Source organism: Engraulis encrasicolus, chromosome 4, assembly GCF_034702125.1.
Source record: "Engraulis encrasicolus isolate BLACKSEA-1 chromosome 4, IST_EnEncr_1.0, whole genome shotgun sequence".
Lineage (NCBI taxonomy): Eukaryota > Metazoa > Chordata > Actinopteri > Clupeiformes > Engraulidae > Engraulis > Engraulis encrasicolus.
This window is the reverse complement of record NC_085860.1, coordinates 31,693,692-31,715,824: the sequence shown is the minus strand read 5'-3', so window position 1 is coordinate 31,715,824 and position 22,133 is coordinate 31,693,692. Positions and strand designations below refer to the sequence as shown.

The window sequence follows — 22,133 nt, the reverse complement described above, 5'->3', positions numbered from 1 at the left end:
GCTTACCAAAAAATATAATTCTAGCTGTTGTCCAACAGCGATGTCAGCTGTCTATCCACCTGACGTCAACACGGCACAACTGATGGCCCCACACATTTCAGTAAGCTTATTTTTGTCTATCTTCAAATAAAAATGCCCAGGCAGTCATGTCAATCCTAATTGAACATTAAAGTCCTCCAATAACTCACTAGAATTGTAGAACTAGAATTTTGAGACCTAAAACCTAGTTTTAAACACTTGCCAATAAAACCATTTTACAGACATTTTCTTGATCTGATATTGAGTCGTAGCCAGTTAACTTGGATAGGTCAAACCTGTGTTGGAGGGAATCTGTGGCAGGGTTTTTCACTTTTACTTTTTGTATCACTGAAACACCTAGATAACCAGCTATACTGACCAAGTGACCCATTATCAGATCAAGAAAATCTCTCTTGTATTGCTTGTATCAATTAAAATTGACTCGACTGACTAGGTATTTTTACTTGAAAATAGACAGAAAAATATGCTTGTTGAAACATGTGAGGCCCTCAGTTTTGCTGTGTTGACGTCACTGTTTGGCATTTTTTGATATTTTTAAATTATTTAAAATTATTTTTTATAAATTTTCATTTTTTTGTTACGCACATAATTATACACGTGTTCATTCACAGTTTTGATGCCCTCCCTGAAAAGTTCTGTAAATAGCCACAAAAATAAAGAGAAATAATTAAATGAGAAGGTGAGTCCACACACACTGTTGAGTCAGTTCTGCACCGCTAATTATGAGGGGCCACTTTAAGCCAAAAGTGCCCGGGCCCGGGCCCCTAAAAGCAGACTAGCGGTGTCAAAGGTAAAACTAAAATTATGTTGTAAGTGCAACACAACAGTACAAGTACATGATGCGATATATAGTTGCTCAATCAGTTATTCCACGGTACCTAATGAGGTATACTTTAATACTGACCCCCAGGTATAAAGTGCTAAAAAATGATCTAAGTAACTCAGAATCAGCAGATCACAAGACAAAGAAACGGGTTTACAGTAATTGTAAACCAGTTACTCTGTGCAGTCACCTGTGTTGAAAGGAAACAGTGGCAGGTTTGTTTTCTACTTTGACACCTCTGCCTGTAAGTACTCTGTTCAGTCTGAATGATACCACCATTTCTCAGTAAACAAAAATTGTCACCATGTACCAGTAATTCCAAACTGACTTTCACAAATGGCATCTTAAAATTGTTTACAATGATTAGAAATCAGAGATGACACCAAGATATCTTTGCATATGGCTCATAGACATAGGTTCTACTATCGGAGCATTGGACGTTATCCTGTGTGTGTGTGTGTGTGTGTGTGTGTGTGTGTGTGTGTGTGTGTGTGTGTGTGTGTGTGTGTGCGTGTGTGTGTGTGTGTGTGTGTGTGTGTGTGTGTGTGTGTGTGTGTGTGTGTGTGTGTGTGTGCGTGTGTGTGTGTGTGTGTGGGGGGGTACATTTTTCACTGTGTTCACACATTACTGAAAGCAACGATTCACACTTGTTTCCAATCGCACATGTTTCATATGGTAATGCTAAAATAACGACTTTCTGGCTGGGTGTTGTTCTCTTTCGCACAATGTTCACAATCTGGATAAGTGCCTGATTAATATGCTATTTAAAAGGTTACCCATGCAATTGAATTAAAAGTACTACAAACAGCTTGCTTCGAAAATATGAAAGTTAAAGAAAGAAAGAAAGAAAGACGTTAAAACATATATACTCTCTTTAAAAATAAATACTGAGGCTTATAAAATAAATCCTTAATATATCAACATAGCATGCTAGGTCCATATAAAAATAGTATGAACATTGTTGTAATTGTTTAACACACCTTGGTAAATCAAGAGTTGAGAGCTGTCTACCTAGAAAATTAAGGAGGGACCTTGAGGTGTCCCAATCATACCTCAGTACATAGCGCCCAAATCTCTCACAGCTAGGTCACAAAACAAAGCCGTCATATAATTGAAAAAAAAGCTTTGTTTAAAGTATGAATGAAGCAGTACAATGAAAGAAAAACACATTAAGATAAAAATAGGTAGACATGTCTTCAAGAAAGACATAATACTGACTAAGTCTCAAAAAAGATGTGATTCCGTCTGAATATCATATATACTATATATAACACATATACTATAATATCACAAATACAATATAATACAATACAATACAATACAACCTGTATTTATATGAAGCAATATCTCAACTAAAGTTGTCTCAAAGCAAATATAGACATTTTAATACCTTACATGCACCTTACTAAACAAATAGCTGTTTTCCCTCAGTCTAGAAATGCAATGAGTGGCTTTGTGCCAAATAGTGCCCAAATCCTCCACAGATCCGAAAACAATGCCTTTGGTGACTGGAAACAGTAGAATTCAAGAAATGACGGGGTTACATATGCTGTAGGTTTTGGGTTTTCATGCATGAGATCTAATTATGTTTGAAAGTTCAGTGTGTCATTTTTAGTAGTTTATTTCTAGAATTGATGTTGCCCATTCACAAATGTACTTTCTAATTAATAGTTTAATATTCATTCGTGTTCATACATGAGTAGGTGGCTTCTCCCCATTCAGTCATTTTGAATGGCCAACCAGACATCTTTGGCTGCAAAACCTAGGCCTACTGTTATCAGACCAGTGGGTAGATCTACTCTTTTTGCTATGTAGAGTATTGATGAACAATATCAAATTAAGGAAAAGGCAACGTTCCTACATGTGGGAAATAAACAGCTAAAATTACAAACTGGGCCTTTAAACACAATAACCAACAGTATAACAGCATCAGAATAATGATAATACTATACACACAGGCTCATTTCTGACTCAAGAAAAAGAGAAAATGTCTTTCTGATTAATTTGGGATATCACTGCAAAGCTGAGCTTTACCGTAAATGTGATTTCATCAAAAGGAATCAGAATGACGGCAGTGGTAATAGTCATTTGTCTCAATATCTTTGAGGGTCTGCCCTGACAACCATTCAGTAGTTGTAAGTGCAGTAGGTAGTTCAGCAGTGACGTCTGTGTACAAGCCGTCATAGAATCCTCTCCCTACACGAGAACCTCTAAAATAACTTTTGTCAAAGCGCTCTATTTTTGTGATATCTTTCTTCATTTAAAGGATTGTGTTTCTGTGTCTGCACACCATAGCCTTGTGCACCATCCTACGTACTTCCGCCAAGAGACTTGGCTCATGTAGTATTATGGGATGGTCAGGACCAGGCTAGGCACACCAGCTGTTTGAAGGTGCTTTTAAAGGTGACATGGCACAGGGCGTAGCAGGCCGGGCTCATCATGTTGTTGATAGTAGAGCAGGTAGCCAAAGGTCCACATGGAGTCTGGGGTGCATTTCTGGAAGGCGTAGTTGTTAGCAGTTAGCAACTTCGGTAGTTGCCAATGGGAAATTACATTGCAACCAACAAAGTAGCTAACATAGTTAGCAACTTCGCTTTCCAGAAATGCACCCCTGGTTTACAGGTGCTGCAGAAGGAGCTGATGAGCACCATGACTTCAGATATAAAATGCTTAGATGCAATAGCTAACTGAATTGTACTCATTTGAGGATGAAGATAAGATAATATTCTTGTATGCATGTCCCATCATAGTAGAGACATCAAGTCAAAGTTAAGCCTTACATTTCATCACAAGCGTTTACGTTAAGGCAGTGGTGATCATTTCTAACTGTAAATGACAATGTCTGTCATGGGCTTTTATAAGAAGATGTACTACGTAGTACAGCAGTGTTCTCTAGCAGGGTCTTCTGTCTGATGTTAACCCAAGAATTGTAGACTAGTATAAATAGCCTACTAAGACTTTCTGTTCATACATTTCTTTAAAAAAAAAAACAAGTGTTATAAAACATTCTTCATTTAAACGAGCGAATGTTTTTGTATCGGCACAGCAGCAGCTGTTTGAAGGTGTTTTTGAAGGTGACATTGCACAAGGCGTAGCAGGCTGGGTTCACTGTGCTATTGATATAGCAGAGCCAGTAGCCAAATGTCCACATGGAGTTTGGTATGCAGCTGCTGCAGAAAGTGTTGATGAGCACCATGACATTATACGGCGTCCACGTGGCCACGAAGGCCACCAGGATGGCCATAATGGTCCGCGTCACCTTCTTCTCGCGCGACGGGGCGCTTCTGCGCTTCCTCTTTTTGGGCGACGCCTGGAGAGCACACTGTACGATCCTCTGAGGAACTGTACTTGGCCCCCTGGTAAGGGACTCATCACAAAACGTCACATCACTAACAGGTGTGTAGCTGTCATCGCCTGTAGTTGCTGGTGGTGGTTGGGATGGCAGTCGGATGCAGGTGAGTTTGGACCAGCTGGATCTGAGCTTGCTCTGGCTCGGGTGCAGATGCTGCTGCTGATTGGCCTGCTCCGACTGGGCGTTTCCGTTGCTGCCGGCACGATCCGCTCTTCCTCCCTCTTCCTCTTTCTGATTGGACGAGGCGAGCACGCTGCCTGAGGTGGAGTCATTCTCGGTCTCCTGATCTTCCCCGGTGGTGGGGTCTTCAGCCGCAGCATCCAACATGAGCGTCTGTGCATGTGGGCCTCCTACACCTGCTGCCTTGTGCCCACCTTTGCTCCCTTTCCTCCTGAACTGCTTGCCTCCTCCCCCTCCTCCTCCTCCTCCTCCTCCTGGGCTGAGGGCACCTGCCTTGTAGTTGTCCTGGCTGTCGCTGGATATCCTCCGGCTCTCCCTCCTGACGCGGCTGCGGCTGGCCTTGGAGATGTGCCAGTACAGCACGATCATGGTGATGACGGGCACATAGAAGGCGGCGATGGCCGTGCCAAAGGTCACTGCGGCGTTGGAGAAGAACTGGATGTAGCATTCCCCTTCCGGAACCGTCCGCTCGCCCACGATGAACTGCCAGAAGAGGATGGCCGGCGCCCACAGGACGAAGGAGAGGATCCACGCCGCGGCGATCATCATGCCCGCCATCTTGGTGGTGCGATTGACCGGGTAGCTGAGCGGTTTGGTGACGCAGAAGTAGCGGTCGAAGCTGATGATCAGCAGGTTCATAACCGAGGCGTTGCTCATGACGTAGTCAAGAGCCAGCCACAGGTCGCACACGACCGGGCCGAGTGGCCAGTAGCCAACCACTATGTAAACTGTGTAGAGGTTCATGGAAAACAGGCCAATGATGACGTCCGCGCAGGCCAAGCTAAACAGGAAGTAGTTGTTGACTGTCTGGAGATTCCTGTTGACTTTGATGGAGACAATGACCAAGACGTTGCCAATGATTGTCACCAGGCTCAGAGAGCCCAGCCCGAGGATAATGAAGGCCATCTCCACCATGGTGCCAAGGCTCATGGCCGGGTGGTCTGTTCCATTCACAGACAGGGACTTGTTGGCAGTGACGTTGAAGGCCTCCATTTCATAGGCCTCACAGGGCAAGCTGGAATGACACAGAGGAGGATTTACATAGATGGAAAGAAACATCACACAAAATGTCAGAACAATGATTAACAATGTTTGAATTCACACATCATAGATTAAGAGCACCTTTAGCTGAAATGTGTCATGTCATCATCAATAAAGCTCCACATTTTGACAAAAATAGTGGATTTACATTTCATGATGTTAAAACTACCAGTAACAAAAAAAATCACAACAGTGTCTGTGTATGCTATGAAATTCACACAATGTCCTGAAGGCATTTAAAGATAATTCTACCATACCTTTTTGGCAGAGTTGTTTAAAGTCGAAGTACTCTTAGATGTGTAATTACAACTAGTGGTATGACATTACATGGTTACATCTGTGCAGTATTGTACTATACTGCCCTACAATATCAGAACGCAGTATCTTGAAAATGGTCGAAAATGGGTTTAGACCGGAAATTGGCTTTAAAATACCTTCTTTTTCTTGTGTTAACATTTTTTGGCCCAACTTGGTCCCGTTTCGGAAAAAAACGCAAAAAACTGATTATACTGCGCTTTTTGGTTTTAGGAGGTTACGTGTTACTAGCCAAGAACGCAGTATAATGCGAATTATACTGCACTTCTCCATTGACACCGTGGTTTTGGTGTAGACAGTAATACCACAACAGAGCGCAGTATAATGATTTTTCAGCTAAAAATTCATGAGAATGTTGTTTTTTTTGCTTTTTTCTTGCGTGCATAAATTTTCACCATAAAAAAGTATTATATGGAAGTGTCATCACCACTTTACCTCCAACACAGTCGCGTGGACAGAAAGGAAACTTTAAAGCCTTTTTTCTCAGTTTGGCATTTTGAATTATACTGCGTTCTGAAATTGTAGGGCAGTATAGCGCTGTAAGTCCATCTGTAAGAGTACTTCTACTTTACACAACTCTGCTTTTTGGGCAGGCCCACTAGTACCAGCATACGTGTATGATAGCCTATAACCATGTAGCTGATATTATATATACAGTATTGTATATAGTGTCTACTGTCTGATATGTTTTTATTGCCTATACATGGTTGTGCTGTTCAGGCTCCTGTTCTGCATCCCTTCTCTCTGGGCCAGAGTGCAGTCTCCTAATCCATCCTTGATCATGCACTGACAGCATGGCTAGTTAGGGAAGCCAACCGGTGGGGTGGGGGCAAAGGGGTCAGTTGTCCTGGGCCCAAGGAGTGAGTGGACCCAGGTCTGTGTCCTCATTACATTGTAGGGCCTATTTATTGGGTGGCGGGGGAAAAGTTTGGGACTTTTCCCAGGGCCTTTGAAGGCGTTAGGTCTGCACACTGCCAATGACCTCCAAAAAAAACAAACTTTATTATTTAAAAAGCAACGTTTCGATCACCCTGGATCTGACATCAGGCATCTGATTTGTCCCGGGGCTGCCCAAAACTGCCAGCGGCCCTGTGTATTGTAGGCATTCTCCAAGTAAGTGTACACTGGCAGTTACAGTGTTTATTATTTAAAGCCAGACAGCCCAGAGGCTCTTCATAGGATTATCATTGTACTGTAAAATAAATTAAATGTTGCGCCAACTTTAAAATGTAAGACAATCTGCTGCAACCAGACAGTTCAGTTAATTCCATCTAAGGCTGCATTGCTTTTACCCAGAAGACAATTTTATTTTCAAGCTTCAAGTTCAATGCGCAGAGGTGTATAAACTAAAATATAATTATCTACCTCATTCAGTAGAAATAGAGATAGAGTAAATATATAAAGTGCAGTGTCAGAGGCTTATAACATAGAGCTAAGATGACACCAGGGATAAGCATGAGAAGTGTAGCCTAATATTACACAATAGTAGTCGAAGAGTAGCCTAATATTACACAAAAAGGAACCATAAACTATTAATAGTGTAAAAAGAAAAGGAACTTTATTTGTTTTCAGTTCCAGGTCCATTGTACACAGGCATAGACGTGTGTGTGTGTGTGTGTGTGTGTGTGTGTGTGTGTGTGTGTGTGTGTGTGTGTGTGTGTGTGTGTGTGTGTGTGTGTGTGTGTGTGTGTGTGTGTGCGTGCGTCAGTGAGTGAGTGAACAAAAGTGACACATGAATGGCAGGTCTCAGATGAATTCCAACTTCAGACCTCAAAATAGGCCTCAGTCCACCTCACCCAGACATTATATTTGCTGTAAAACCATATCTGTTAATTTCACACATGTACACACACTTCGTAGACCACTTTTGTTTAAACTACTGTATTATTAGGTTATTGGGTTACAGGCATGGCAGACAGTTCCCACCTAGATCCACAACACTGTGGGAAATACCACAAATAGTCAGGCTGTTGCAGGAACGTGTAATATGGCAATGAGAGCAAAATGTTATTTGGACATCATGTGTTATATCTGAACTCGCAACACGGCGTGTAGGCTATATTGAACTAATAATGAGTTGGAAATATTGAACTTTAATTTTGTTTAGTTCAGGAAATAATGCCTTTCCCCATTCGAAAGCAGGTAACACGCTTTTCTCTATGGCTTTCTGTCCCTCGTTTTAGGAGGAACAATGTTTGCCTCATTTAATAATAAGCCAAGGCTATATATTTGTTTGTCCCTACTCATTTAGACTATTCTACGTAAGGTACGTCATACCCATAGCCTATTAATTTAAATGACTACATAGCTACAAAAGTGCACATGAATGGTAATGTTCAAATAGCATACCTTAATAGTTGTCCTTCCTCAGTTTTCAAGTAAGCCCTGTCAAATCGATGAATTGTGCAGGCATCTCATTTAAGTAAATCCACATGGAACCGCTGATGCTCCACCTTGCATTGAGAAACTGTAAAACTCGAGGAGTTACTACAGCAGAAATGACAGTAGCCTATACTCGGAATAGGTGGAGCACTCATTTTAAGAGGGCGTCAAAATCTCACGCGCGGCCAATGAATGTTTTCACAGTGTACGTTCAGTCTGACTACAGTTGGCTAATACTGAAAGGGAGAATCTGGACAGGGGAACTTAATTTCGACTAATTAGGCTATCTGTCTTTTGTCCGGACAAGACTGGTGTCTGCACGTTCTTATTTTAAGTGGTGACATTTCAGGACCTCGGAGAGCGTGATAAATGGGTCTCTTTATGAAATGTAGGCTAATGTGGTCATGTTGACCGACACAATTTGACGCTGAGACTGCCTGTATTCAGTGAAAGCGAGCCTAGAGCTAACCCCACTCTCCCCCATCTGCAATCTGCAAGCGTTGCTTGGGAATCCAAACACGTGCGTGCGTTTATTCTGATAACCCCGAACAAAGTTAAAACACGGAGTTCCATCGTGTCCTTGGAGTGGACAACCTTGCTGTTAGCACTCATGTACATCTGGCAAAACACAGCTTATCACTGTTGCAATAAAACAGCTGTCAAATGATCATGGACTGCTGTAAGAAAGGAATTGTATTTTATGTTTATAAAGCCCATAGTCTACTATTACTACTAGGCCTACTATTAGCCTAGACTACTTCTTCAAGGCCTAGTTCTAGCCTAGGCTAATAATAATAATAATAATAATAACAATAACAATAACAATAGCAACAACAACAACAATAACAACAACAATAATAATAATAATAATAATAATAATAATAACAATAACAATAACAATAATAATAATAATAATAATAATGTCACCCCTAATGTTTGTCAGTATCATATTTGACTCCTGTCAAGTTCAATATTTTCCAGTATTTTTTTAGGGTTAAGATTCATCGGTCCAGAGTGTTTTTGAACTTGACAAGGCATTAAGGGAAATATTTTTGTCTGTTTGTTTTAAGGTGCACAGTATTTGCAGGTCACATGTGTTTCTTGCTTGAACTGGACCCAGTTTATGCAAGCCATCATTGTCTCCGGATCCAAATAAGGCTTTGGCACAGGACTCAACCAAGGAAAGTGCAGCACTTCAACAAGCTGGCCTACTTGTTGATACTTCAGTGGAAGTCAAGACTTGTGTGATGGAAACCAGAAGTCTGTGTTCTGCCTGGTGCTCACAGTCAGGTAGCTTTTCAAACAATTCTACACATCATCGCTCGCTTCCATTCATCCCTCTTGTCCACTTGTAGAAACCTCTTCGAAGTTTTCTTTTTAAGGCACAGTAAGTCAAACGGCCATTTTCAAGATATCTTCTGAAGGTTTTATGACCCTTGCCTTCAGGAATTATACAAGATTTCCACAGGATTTGTAATGTCATGGTTCCTCCTCGGCCGTCCCCTCCCCCTGGTTGAAAGTGTTGGCCTGCCCCTGGCCTCTGTGTTTACAGGGATGAGTGTGGACAGACTGCTGCTTCAGAACAGCGAGCAGACGCAAGGATGTGAGGCATGCGCGTCCCTTGCCAGGTATTCATAAATCATTTTCCAAGGTGGGGGGGTTATGCTCTCAAATGAGCAGAAACAGACAGCTCCAGGTCCTCCAGCTCTATTTCCTGACTTTTGCAAATAGTATATTTTATTTGTTAGTGATTGTTTTTGTTTAAACAAACAAAAAGTGTTGCCATCAGCACCCCCACTTATTTAAATCATACAATAACACTGTCTCTTTGTTTAACCACTTCACTCACTGGTGGGACGTAGGACCGGGCCACTTCAGTTAAACAACAGTTTATAATGTTTGTAATGGCCTCGCAATGGCTCCACACACTCAATGATGGGGGTGATTTTTTATATCAATGGAAGCCAAAAGACTATTTTATTTAGGCTAGTTTGTATTTATGTTAATACAACATTTCTGACAAATAGCTTATGACCTCAGGGTTTCACTGTGAAGTCATTCAAAGCGCAGAGGCGATGTAGGCCTATTCACTGATCACTTTTGCCAAAGTTGCACCAGTTAATTTAATCTCAAACAATATTTTATGGTTAAAAAAAATAGGCCTTCTTATTATGGTTAAAGAATAGAAAAGAAAAAAATACTTGAAAAATGGTGAAAGATAATCCAAATTATGTTAAATTCCCCAAGAAATGTAGGCCTAAAAGATGGTGCTTTAAATATCTCAAGACAATATACTGTACGTGTCTCTGTGTTGTAAATGTTACTTGAAGTGGGAATCGGACTCAGAGCAGGAAATGTGCCTATTGTAACACTTGGCCTAAGTGGGGTTAAGGGTTGATGTATGGCTTATGGAAAATGTACTTCATGTACACTAACTTCCATGTATATACAGTATATAATACTTGGTATACACACACACACACACACACACACACACACACACACACACACACACACACACACACACACACACACACACACACACACACACACACACACACACACACACACACACACACACACACACACACACACACACACCATCAACATCATTATCATCATTATCCAAAAATATGATTGATGTCTTGCACAAGTTATCACATGATCACATGATCACAACATACAACATTGGGCCATCACAATAGTTACTGTGTTCTTTATGTCTCGTGACCAGGGCTATAAATTAACTTTTTTCATCACTGGGAATCGGGATGACTGGAAGCAACGATGGAAGGCTCGTCTGAGGACGACCTAGAAAGAGAAATCACTAGACAATGTGGTTAGTAGCTGTTTAAACTTACTAGCCACTCACTACCATTTCACGAGTTTGCCCTTGAGTGCTTGGTGTACAATAGGCATGTGTGGCATGTTAGCTTGCCTCGGTCTTGGGATGCTTTAAGCGGAGATCATGCGGAAGGAGATCCGCTTCTACCCCCTATGTGTATAGAGGAATTGTACAATATCTGGGTGTTCTAGTGAAGTGGGGGACTATGGGGAGGTGGTGGTACAATTTGGGAAGCCTTTGCGCATGACTGGTGAAAGAGGGATGGTGGGATGGAAGGATTTAAATCTGCATGGTGGCGGGAGCATGTAATGGCAGCTATCAATAACTTCCTCCAGAACTACAATTATATATAAACAACATCAAAAGTGGTTAGTTTTCTTTTCTACTAGCCAAACTGAATTTTCACCAGCAGTTGACTGATGTTAATTTAGAGTCCTTGCTACAACCATGTTGCCATGGGTACATGTGAAGGGCACGTATCAATACCTTCCTTCAGTTGCTTCCTCCACCCTCCGTCCTCATGCCTTGAGACTCCACCTCATCAAAGACGTCTCAGTACACGAAAAGATGGCAGGACAAGGACAGAGGAGGGAGATGAAATGCTTACATTCCTTCTTTGTTTCTTCCTCAGGACGACATATAGAACAAGACCAGATAACGGAGGAAACAACAACAAGACTAGTGATATTGGCGAGCGCCCCCACACGTCTCCACCTGACCACTCCCCTGGCAGTGCTCCCTTTGATGAGCAAACGCAAGCCAGGTAGCGAGCTCATCAGCACTCATGTGATTATTACCAGACCAACGCACGGCGCCGCTCAGTGTCCCATGGGCAGAGGTGCAATTACTGGTTGTTGGCCCCTCTCTACAATCACAGCCAGGCTTGTCAGACAGGCAAGCGGTGTCAAGAGGGATAGGCAGCTGTAGGTGGATGTGGGGACTAGTCTAGGCTAGTTTGACTCTGAGGGATCTTCTGAATTTATAGATGGGGATGAGGTGATGTAGCAGTGATAATATTTGTGGATTTACATCTGAGGAGTGAAGTTAAGCTGATGCAGCTTCCATCAGGAATGTGTTGGATGTAGCTGTAGGTCTAGGACAAGTCAGACAGAGTCCATTTTTACTGAGTATAGATTGCAAACTGGTAAGGAGTAGACTGTATAGGCAGCCGTGGACCGTAGACTGTCAACGTTCCCACCAAAGTATTGATAGCAGACAGACAAGTGTATCTCCAGAGCTCACAGGCCAGGCCAGGATGGGATGCACCCTGACTGCCCAGGACAAGGTGGCCCAGGAGAGGAGCAAACACATAGACCGAAACCTGCGGGACGACGGAGACAAGGCATCCAGGGAGGTGAAGCTGCTTCTCCTGGGTAAGCACCAAGTGGAATAATAGGCTATAAGAAGTGTGATCACTATAGCTGGTTACCCAATGAAAAATGCAGTGTTAATTCAACACTTAGAGAGTTCATTTAACATATTCTAGCAGGGGTTCGTTCTTAACTGAAATGGTTTTGGGACCCACAATTTTCCATGACAATTCAATGTTGACCCAAATTTTGTGGGTCCGTGGGTCAGACAGAAACTGGTCGGCAGACGGAGGTCTGCTGATCTTATTGGTCCTCAAGTCCATTTATTCTAATATCAAAAACATAATCCCGTTTGATTTTTTTTCTTAATTTATTTAATGCTGGATCTTGTCTCCATTTTGGGACTGGCAATAAAAGGGTTAATTAACATTTTTACACCACAGGTCTGCGACCCACTTTTGGGTCCCAACCCACCAGTTAAGAAATACTGTTCTAGAGTGTATTTGGTCCCAAAGTACTCTCTAAGTGTTGAGTTAAAGCTGTGTTTTTTTTACTGTGTACTGAATCTACACAAAAGATGTATGTGGTATCTGTTCACATTTGAAATTTCACTTTGTGAAATAAAGTCCTACAAAGTGTAACGGGAAGATGACTGCTTAGTCCTACGTATGTAAAACATAGAACTATTTAATAATAATTGCATAATCTAAAACAGAATGTTCACAGAATGCATCACAGTTGTCATGTTAAGTTCACATGGTTACATTATGCTGAATAGTCCTGCAGTCAGATCATTTAAACCAGCGAGTAAAACCACCATACACGTGCACTGTGCTCTACAGTCTCAGGTCCCTAAGTGTCTTGGAAAAAACATGAGAGAGAGCATTTGTCTCAGCTTGTATGGGTTACAGTTATAACAGTTATAGTTATATTGATTTAGATAGCTTACAGTAGCAGTTGAGAGACAAACTAAATATTTAACAGACTTCGAAATCGTACTGGTATACTTAGCACTTGCTTTGGCACGTGTTGGTTTTGGATATGACGGGCAGAGGCGCATCTTGCCACCAGTCAAGGCAGGCAGCCGCTTGGGGCCCCCAAGCCCCTAGATAGTGAATGACAGCCCACACTTTACCACAGTAGTGGCGATTTTGGTTCAAATGTTCATTATTTTGCATTTTTTGCTTGGGGCCCCATCTGATCCTAGAATCGCCTCTGATGACGGGTTGCTACTGAGGCCCCCATACTCACTCCTCCTGCACATCATTAGAATCAAAGGTCACTTTCCTCCTATTACACTGATCTATTTGGAATTTTGAAATGATTGCCTTTTGGGCTTTAACACCTTTATTATTTCAAATGACAGTTGGAGAGAGTCAGGAAACGAGTGGGGAGAGAGAGATCTTACTTATTCCACTGATCTTACAGCATTTCAAGACAGGGTGTTTGACAAGGCTGTGTGAAATGTTTGGTTTGATTTGATTTCTTTATTTAATGGTAATACACAAAGGTGCCAGAATAATAATTGTTCAGAAGGCCTGCAATCGTCTGTGGGATAGATTGGTGACATTATCAATGCATAATCTTTAATATATCATAAAATGGAGTTGTTGTCTTTAGCAATTAGTTGCATTAGGAGGACACTGACTGTTCTAGTGGCATGGATGTTTTTGTCTTTCTTGACTGGAGTGTTTTGACTAGTTGCTACTATATGCATATGTTGTCTTCACTACAGGTATGGTGTCTTAAAGATGTGTTTATCTCTGTAGTGTCCTGAGTAGTGGCAGTGTGATGATGATGTCTTGATATCAGGCTTTTGGATGGACATGTGTTTCTCAGTGTACAGTAAGGTGGTGGTACAATAAGTGATTATCACTATAAGCTATAATGTACAGGCTAATATTACTATAATGTATAATTGTGAGTAGCTAGTTGCAGTGTGGTTATGATGTTGTGATATGAGGTTGCGAGATGGATGGACATGTAGAGACGTTTTATTGGGATTAAGAAAATATTTGTTTAAAACTTCGGCACAGCCTTTTCAGGCCTCGACCAATAGCAAATCAAGGGAGGAAGGTGAACCATGCCGTTTGACAAACGTTAATTGTTACGCTCTAGGTCAGACCAGGTCTCGAAGAGATTTGAAATTCGATGCTAATCAGGCTATGGTTATGGTGCAGTCAGTGTTGTCAGATTGGGCGGTTACCCGCCCAATTGGGCTACTTGGGATGGCCGTCTGCGGGTAAAAACGGGAAAAATTGGCCATTTTGCAGTTTTGGGCCCATAGACCTCAATGCCATTTTTTTGAAATTGGGCGGAATTTAGCGCATTTTGGCGGTCTTTGAGAAGCGTTTGGGCGGGATTTGATCAGACACATCTGGCAACACTGGGTACAGTAAGGCCCAGGTGGAGAAGTGAAATGGCCTGACCTCAGCAAAGATGCTGTCCTCCCCCAGGTCTCCTCAGCAACACACACTCAGTCCCAGCAGTGCTACTGCCAGCACTGTCTTCTGTATGTGTGTTTAAGCCTGCAAAAGTTGCTTAGGCAAGGCAACCAAAGGTGTATGTGCGTATGTGCGTTGGTCCCTTGGGAATCCAAATTGCTGCCTCCTTGATTCCTCTCAGGACTCGGTGGACGCCTCAGTGGACCAGTTGGGATTCGAATGGTGCTCGCTCAGTCTTAATTAAGAGCTCTGGTGTCCAGGAGACACGGCTTGTAAACATAACTCTGCGATTCGAGCAGGGCCTTTGTATGTGCTTTGTTTACATACGTGCATTATACTGTAAATAGTCAAAGTTTAGTACTTTGTAAAAAAAAAAATTCAGTCGGTGAAAGAGAGCAGAGGCCAGTCTATACCAAGAGTATAATACATAATGTTCCTCAATTTCACACCTGATGTGATGATATTGCCCATAACAGCTGATACACACACACACACACGCACGCACGCACGCACGCACGCACGCACGCACACACACACACACACACACACACACACACACACACACACACACACACACACACACACACACACACACACACACACACATACACACACACGCACACACACTTTGTAAATAAATCAGTGCCACATACTGTATATCAGTACGCTGACTGTTAAGATCATAATCACACAGTATATGGCTAAGTGGCCCAATTGTTTTTTTTTCCACAGTAGCATCTGGATCATTGTGTGGAAGTAGTTCTTTGTGATATTTGTTTCATTAGATCTGAATGAAGTGCATTCCTTGGAATGTGTTATTTATTCATTATTTCAAACACCCTTGTCTCTTTTTTTGTCGCAGGTGCAGGGGAGTCAGGGAAAAGCACCATCGTAAAGCAAATGAAGTAAGCAATCATTCACGTACACTACATCTCTGTAAAAGGCATACATGCATCAAAAGCCACAAGATGCATCAAAAGCCACAACATTTTCTAAACCAGCTGATCTTAACAAGCTCAAAACTGACCATTGCCCTCAGTAAGGAGATTTTACTTTTTTTTGGAGCATTGCCATTGTGGGGGCTTGTATTGGCAGCAGGGGCGGAGCACTAGTATTGTGACAGGGTGGGGGGAGGCGTGAGATGTGTCAGAGCTCCCCCCCTTGCCAAAAAATACTAGCAATAAAGTGTATATTATTCATCACCCATTTAAGGACCTATATCAGTGTTTCTCAGCCTTTTTTTAGGCGAGGCACCCTTTCAATTACTGAAAATTTCAAGGCACCCCTAAGCAGCAAGCTGAAACATGGCATTGCATCGGATACCACAAAAGCTTAGAAAAGTAACACATTTGGAGAGGTCACACAACCTACGTTCGAAGTTGCAGCTTACTGGAGCGACCTAAATTTACTTTATTGTGCGCAAATGGCAGATGAAAGACTCCACTGAGCACTGACTAAGCAATACTTTATTAATTTAGACAAATATGTGTTAAATCACAATATTTATTTATCAGCCACGTTTCCGCAGCACCCCTGAGGGGGGCACCCTGGTTGAGAAACAGTGACCTATAGATATATATTTATAAAAAGTAGCCTACCACTACTTAGCTATTGGTTGTAGTGCTCAAAAGTCCCAGCGTTGTGCGGGAGTGTGCCATCATAATGGGCTAACGTCTGGTCATTAATTATAATAGTTGATAAATACTGAGTTTGCTGTTCAGCATAGAAATGGGCACGTTAATGGTGTTGGGCCCATGAAATATCGCAGAAGGGGCCCCTGCAAGATGTTTGGCAATCGAAAGCCATTGGGAGCACCCCCCCCCCCCTGCTGCTCCAAAGGGTGCAATGTAAAACATTGCAGCCAGTTAAATGTAAATAAGTTGCCTTGCTGCCTTACTCAACTTGAGAAAGCCTTGAATTGAGTTAAGCCGTGAGGTGAGATAACTTACAAAAGTAAGGCAGCAGGGTAACTTACCTTTTTTATGTCTAACTGGCTGCCAATTCTTTACATGGTGGGGGCAGCAACACAGAAGGCTTTGTCACCAAAGCCTGGAGCAGGGGATGACAAGCTGGCCCTTGCCACTAGGGCCTAAGTGCAACATGTACTGCGCATGGGAAAGGAGGTCACTTGCAGTCTAGCCTTCTTGGTGCTCACAGGCCATGGATTGTAGACAGAAGGAAACAAGTTGGTCCACTTCAGAGACAGACTGGGGCAAGGACGACCGGAGCACACAGAAAAAGCTTTTGCTGTTATTTTATTGTGGTGCAAAAGGCACACTGCATCAAAACATGAGTCATGCTTGCACCACAATAAAATAACAGAAACATGTATCCTGTGTGCTCCAGTCATCCTTGGCTCAGTCTCTCTGAAGTGGACCGACTTGTTTCCTACTCTACTAGGGTGAATTTCAGGAAAGAGTAGTTGTTAGCAGTTAGCAACTTTGGTAGTTGCCAATGGAAAATTGCATTGCAACCAACAAAGCAACTACGCTTTCCAGAAATGCACCTCTGTACTGTGCATGTGTTTGGGTAGGATCATCCACGAGGCTGGCTACTCGGAGGAGGAGTGCACCCAGTACAAGGCGGTGGTGTACAGCAACACCATCCAGTCCATCATAGCCATCATCAAGGCCATGGAGCGCCTCAAGATCGACTTCGCTGACCCAGCCAGTGAGGTGACTACAGTAATTGCTAAGCAAACAAGTTTTTTTTTTACCACATTATCTATTTTATGCCTTTTTTTCCAACACCAACTTGTATGAGTAGGATTAACTATTGGATTTACTAAGCATTCCAGGTCATGCACATTTGTAGAAAAAGAGAGGGTGTGATCTCCAATGTCCAATGCCCTATACCAGGTGTCCAATGCCCAATGTGTAATTATTAGGTAGCTTTGTTAACCTTTGGGAAAATAGTCCACAAAATAGGTCTAACAAACTATGAGAAGTCTAAAAACTATTTTGAAGTCTTCCAGAGGGATGTAGATGTCTTGAAACTGCCAAGATGTTGGTCACGTTATCACAGTAGTACACCACACCCTGCTTTAACACTGAGGGAAGATGTGGTTGAATTTACTTTAAAAGCGTTTCACTATTGTATAGTTTTCAAACAATTGCTTCCAAACATCATTCACAGTATTGCAGTACCAGATTTGACCACAATTCTACAAACAACAGCACGTTGAACATTTCTCACTGTGTCTCAACAACAGTGTTTTTTCATTCTCCATAGTCTTTCTTTCAGTCTTGGCTCAAAGCAAAACATGTTTTACAGTATTTTGTGTTGGATTGCATGCAGTACCATCTTTAGTCACACACAACAGCACAGCAGCATGCCCCCCCCCCTCTCTCTCTCTCTCTCTCTCTCTCTCTCTCTCTCTCTCTCGCTCTCTCGCTCTCTTGCTCTCTCGCTCGCTCTCGCTCTCTCTCCCTCCTCCAGGATGATGCCAGGCAGCTGTTTGTCCTGGCCGGCTCTGCGGAGGAGGCCCTCATGACGGGGGACCTGTCCGGCATCATCCGACGCCTCTGGAAAGATGGTGGTGTGCAGGCCTGCTTTGCTCGTTCACGCGAGTACCAGCTCAACGACTCAGCTTCCTAGTGAGTCCGAGTCAGTTACTTATGTCGTATTCAATGCACGTTTTCTGGCCTATCTGTGTGTCAGACATAAATTAATAGCTAACATCATATAAAACAATATTGAGCAATTATGGTTCATCTGCCTTGTTATAGCATGTTTCGTCCAAGGTGCTTTTCTCGAAACCAGTTGCTTACTGTTAGCTACTTTGTTAGTTTCAATGCAATTTCCCTTTGGCAATTACACAAGCTGCTAACAGGCTAGCAACTATGCTTTCGAGAAATGCACCCCTGATTTATGCTTACTAGTGTTTGGCTTTCTACATAAAAGATGCTGGCACAGAGTTGTAGCTACTGGTAAGGAGGCAGTTGCTGCCACAGGTTTGGGATGCACCCACGCTCTCCACACTTCTGTGATTTAAAGTCTGAGGAAGAACCTGCTTAAAGGACCAGTTCGACCAATTTCAACATGCAGTTGTAATGCTCACACTACCCTGGACTTATCAGTACCTGAGATTTTTTTTCCCTTCTTCTTCAGCCTTTTCCTAGATCCTGGTCATTGTAATGGGGGCAGCGCTTTGTTTACATTTCATAAAAACATTTTTATTTATTCCCAAAAACATCCGAAAGGTTATACAGCATCAGCAGACAACTAGCAAACAGCGGTACCTTACGGGAAAATATTTGGAGTAGGCCTATGTTTACTTTAAAAAAAATGTAAACAAATGCTGCCCCCATTAGAATAGCTCATATCTCGGAAAGGGCTGAGCCAAAAAATGTGGCATCACCGGGTACGGACAAGTCAAGAGAAGCGTGAGCAATACAACAGCATATTGAAATGGACTGAACTGATCCTTTACACTCTGACTCTAAATTTGGTTGTAGAGTACTCTCTCAGTGTTGAATTAGCACTGCACTTTTTTTACTGTGTGTTGTTTGACATAACAGATGCAGAGGCAGCGTTGGTCAATGAAGGTTAGCTTTCTTGGGAAAGGAAGTACTCACGGAAAAAAAGAAGAGTATGACTCTATTCTTGTAGCCACCGGTAGTTTGTTCCCCCATTGAAGGGCAACAATGGAGAAAAGTTTAGCTTAAGCGAATGAAAAGAACAGAGTTGGACTGGTAAATGGCATACAGGGCATGTTCCTGGTGGGCAGACAGATAGTCCCCCGGGAACAATGTTTTTTTTTTGTTTGGGTATTTTTTTTTGCTAGGGACTGGTCCTCAGTTTAGACAGGGTGGCCCATTGGTTTATCTTGGATAGGTAGTCCACTGACTCAAGCAGGAAACGACTTATGGTAGGCTATATGCAGGACCCTAAATTAACATTTACAAGATGGCTAGTTCATGAAATCTTACTAGCCAAACACACACTCACCAATGTGTCAAAGTAGTTAGTCAGTTGGTCTTTTCTACCAGCCAAAATGAAGTTTCACCAGCATTTGGCCGGTTGGCTGGTTTTAATTTAGAGCCCTGGGTATATGTGTGAAGGCCCGGTTTAAGCCAAAAAATGCCTGGATAGTTTTTTGGTCCCAGTCCAGCCCTGGAAGAGATCAGGGGAGAGAGAGCCAGATGCTTTTGTTTGTGAGGATCACAACATCCTGGATGGAAGTGAAGCCTTTATTATAGTCTTCAAATAGGAAGCGCTTGTCACCAGTTACTTCATAGGCTAGACTTTAGCCGCTAGCGTGAAGGCCTCATGCTTCGTTCAAGTAGCCAACAGGAGCTAATGCAGTGTTCCTGCAACAAACAGAGGAGTAGTTGACAGTTGTCAAGTTGACTAGATCCTGTGTCAGAAGCCTACGCGCATATTATAGAATAGAATAGAATAGAATAGAATAGAACAGAAAATAATAGAACAGAAAATAATAGAATAGAATAGAATAGAATAGAATAAAATAGAATAGATTCACATTGAATACAATCGCACTGAATAGGATATAATGCATTTGTCACATGTAAAATGTAGGCCATACAGCGTATACAGCACAATGACACAGAAGCATCCCACTCTATACTGCAACACGCCTTGTTGGCCTCTTCACTCCGTGTGCCTCTGTGCCCACACTGTGTCCAGCTACCTGAATGACCTGGAGAGGATCTCCAGTGGCAACTATGTCCCCACGCAGCAGGACGTCCTACGGAGCAGGGTGAAGACCACGGGCATTGTGGAGAGCCACTTCACCTTCAAGGACCTGCACTTCAAGTGAGTTAAGCAACACAACAACAGTCAACACCTGTTATTTTTCCTTATCATAGATGCAATATACCACTGATTGTTCCCTTTCTGGCAAAGATCCATTAGACCTCTATGATGCCTAGATAGAGTTCTTGGTAGAGAGAGAGAGAGAGAGTTGAGAGAGAGAGTTGAGAGTGCACTGTGTGACACCTTGTTTCATGCATCATTTGGATCTGTTAGATAATTCATCAGCCAGCCAATCAAGTGGTTCATTTTCTTTTCAACAGCAAAATCATGGCATGTTGGCCCTACCGTGATGCTAACGGTAGGGCAGTCGTCTACTACGCGGCTGACCCGGGTTCGATTTCAGCCAGGGTCCTTTGTCGACCCTTCCCTGTCACTCTCTCTCACTCGCTTCTTGTCACTGTCCTCACTGTCCTATTGAATAAAGGCAAAAAGCCCCCCCACCCCAGGATAAACATCATGGCATCTTTTTTATATGCTCTGGCAGAATGTTTGATGTGGGAGGGCAGAGGTCAGAGCGAAAGAAGTGGATCCACTGCTTCGAGGCGGTGACAGCCATCATCTTCTGTGTGTCCATGAGTGACTACGACTTGGTGTTGGCTGAGGATGAGGAGATGGTACGCACAGCCTTTTTTTACAGCAGTTTATCTGCATGGTTTTTTTGATTAACATTTTTTTATTGATCAAATATAAAAACTATAGGGAAAGTGAGCTCATACAATAACATAAACAATGTTTGTCTGTATGTTTAGGAATAAAATAATAGGTTTTGGTGTCCAGCAGAGACTACCACTATCTATCTATCTACGTGTATCTATCTATCTATCTATCTATCTATCTATCTATCTATCTATCTATCTATCTATCTATCTATCTATCTATCTATCTATCTATCTATCTATCTATCTATCTATCTATCTATCTATCTATGTGTATCTATCTATCTATCTATCTATCTTCATTTTTATTTCCAGAACCGGATGCATGAGAGCATGAAGCTGTTTGACAGCATCTGCAACAACAAGTGGTTCACCGACACCTCCATCATCCTCTTCCTCAACAAGAAAGACCTGTTTGAAAACAAGATCAAGAAGAGCCCGCTCACCATATGCTTTCCAGAATACAAAGGTATAGTGCGTAGGTTGAGCTACTATTTACAGTTGTATCAGATTTTCTTTCTTATTATAGTGTACTTAGTATGACCGCACATCTCCAGGACCTGGAAACTCTCTGTGCATACGCATAGGGATATTCTTCCTGAGTCCTGTGTGTGTGTGTGTGTGTGTGTGTGTGTGTGTGTGTGTGTGTGTGTGTGTGTGTGTGTGTGTGTGTGTGTGTGTGTGTGTGTGTGTGTGTGTGTGTGTGTGTGTGTGTGTGTGTGTGTGTGTGTGTGTGTGTGTGGTGCGTGTGTGCGCGCATGCTTGCGTGTGTGTCAGGAGGGAACACGTATGACGAGGCGGGAGGGTTCATCTTGAACCAGTTCGAGGAGCTGAACAAGAGGAAGGACACCAAGGAGATCTACACCCACTTCACCTGCGCCACTGACACCAAGAACGTGCAGTTCGTCTTCGATGCCGTTACAGATGTCATCATTAAGAACAACTTAAAAGACTGTGGCCTCTTCTAA

The 22,133-nt window shown here is 42.5% G+C and overlaps 2 protein-coding genes across 2 annotated transcripts; one reads left to right on the top strand and one right to left on the bottom strand.

Annotated features, from left to right (window-relative positions):
• Nucleotides 1–3,872: 3,872 nt before the first annotated feature.
• chrm2b (cholinergic receptor, muscarinic 2b) lies at nucleotides 3,873–8,182 on the bottom strand. Its single transcript, XM_063196117.1, has 2 exons — nucleotides 8,100–8,182; nucleotides 3,873–5,409 (listed from the first exon to the last, which is right to left on the bottom strand). Exon 2 carries the CDS (start codon nucleotides 5,385–5,387, stop codon nucleotides 3,873–3,875), a length of 1,515 nt encoding a protein of 504 aa, XP_063052187.1. The 5' UTR covers nucleotides 5,388–5,409; nucleotides 8,100–8,182.
• Nucleotides 8,183–9,722: 1,540 nt separating this feature from the next.
• On the top strand, nucleotides 9,723–22,133 carry LOC134446824 (guanine nucleotide-binding protein G(i) subunit alpha-1-like). The gene is made up of 10 exons (XM_063196116.1): nucleotides 9,723–9,760; nucleotides 11,609–11,740; nucleotides 12,213–12,350; nucleotides 15,594–15,636; nucleotides 17,265–17,406; nucleotides 18,170–18,327; nucleotides 20,381–20,509; nucleotides 20,994–21,123; nucleotides 21,481–21,634; nucleotides 21,943–22,133. Exons 2-10 carry the CDS (start codon nucleotides 11,722–11,724, stop codon nucleotides 22,131–22,133), a joined length of 1,104 nt encoding a protein of 367 aa, XP_063052186.1. The 5' UTR covers nucleotides 9,723–9,760; nucleotides 11,609–11,721.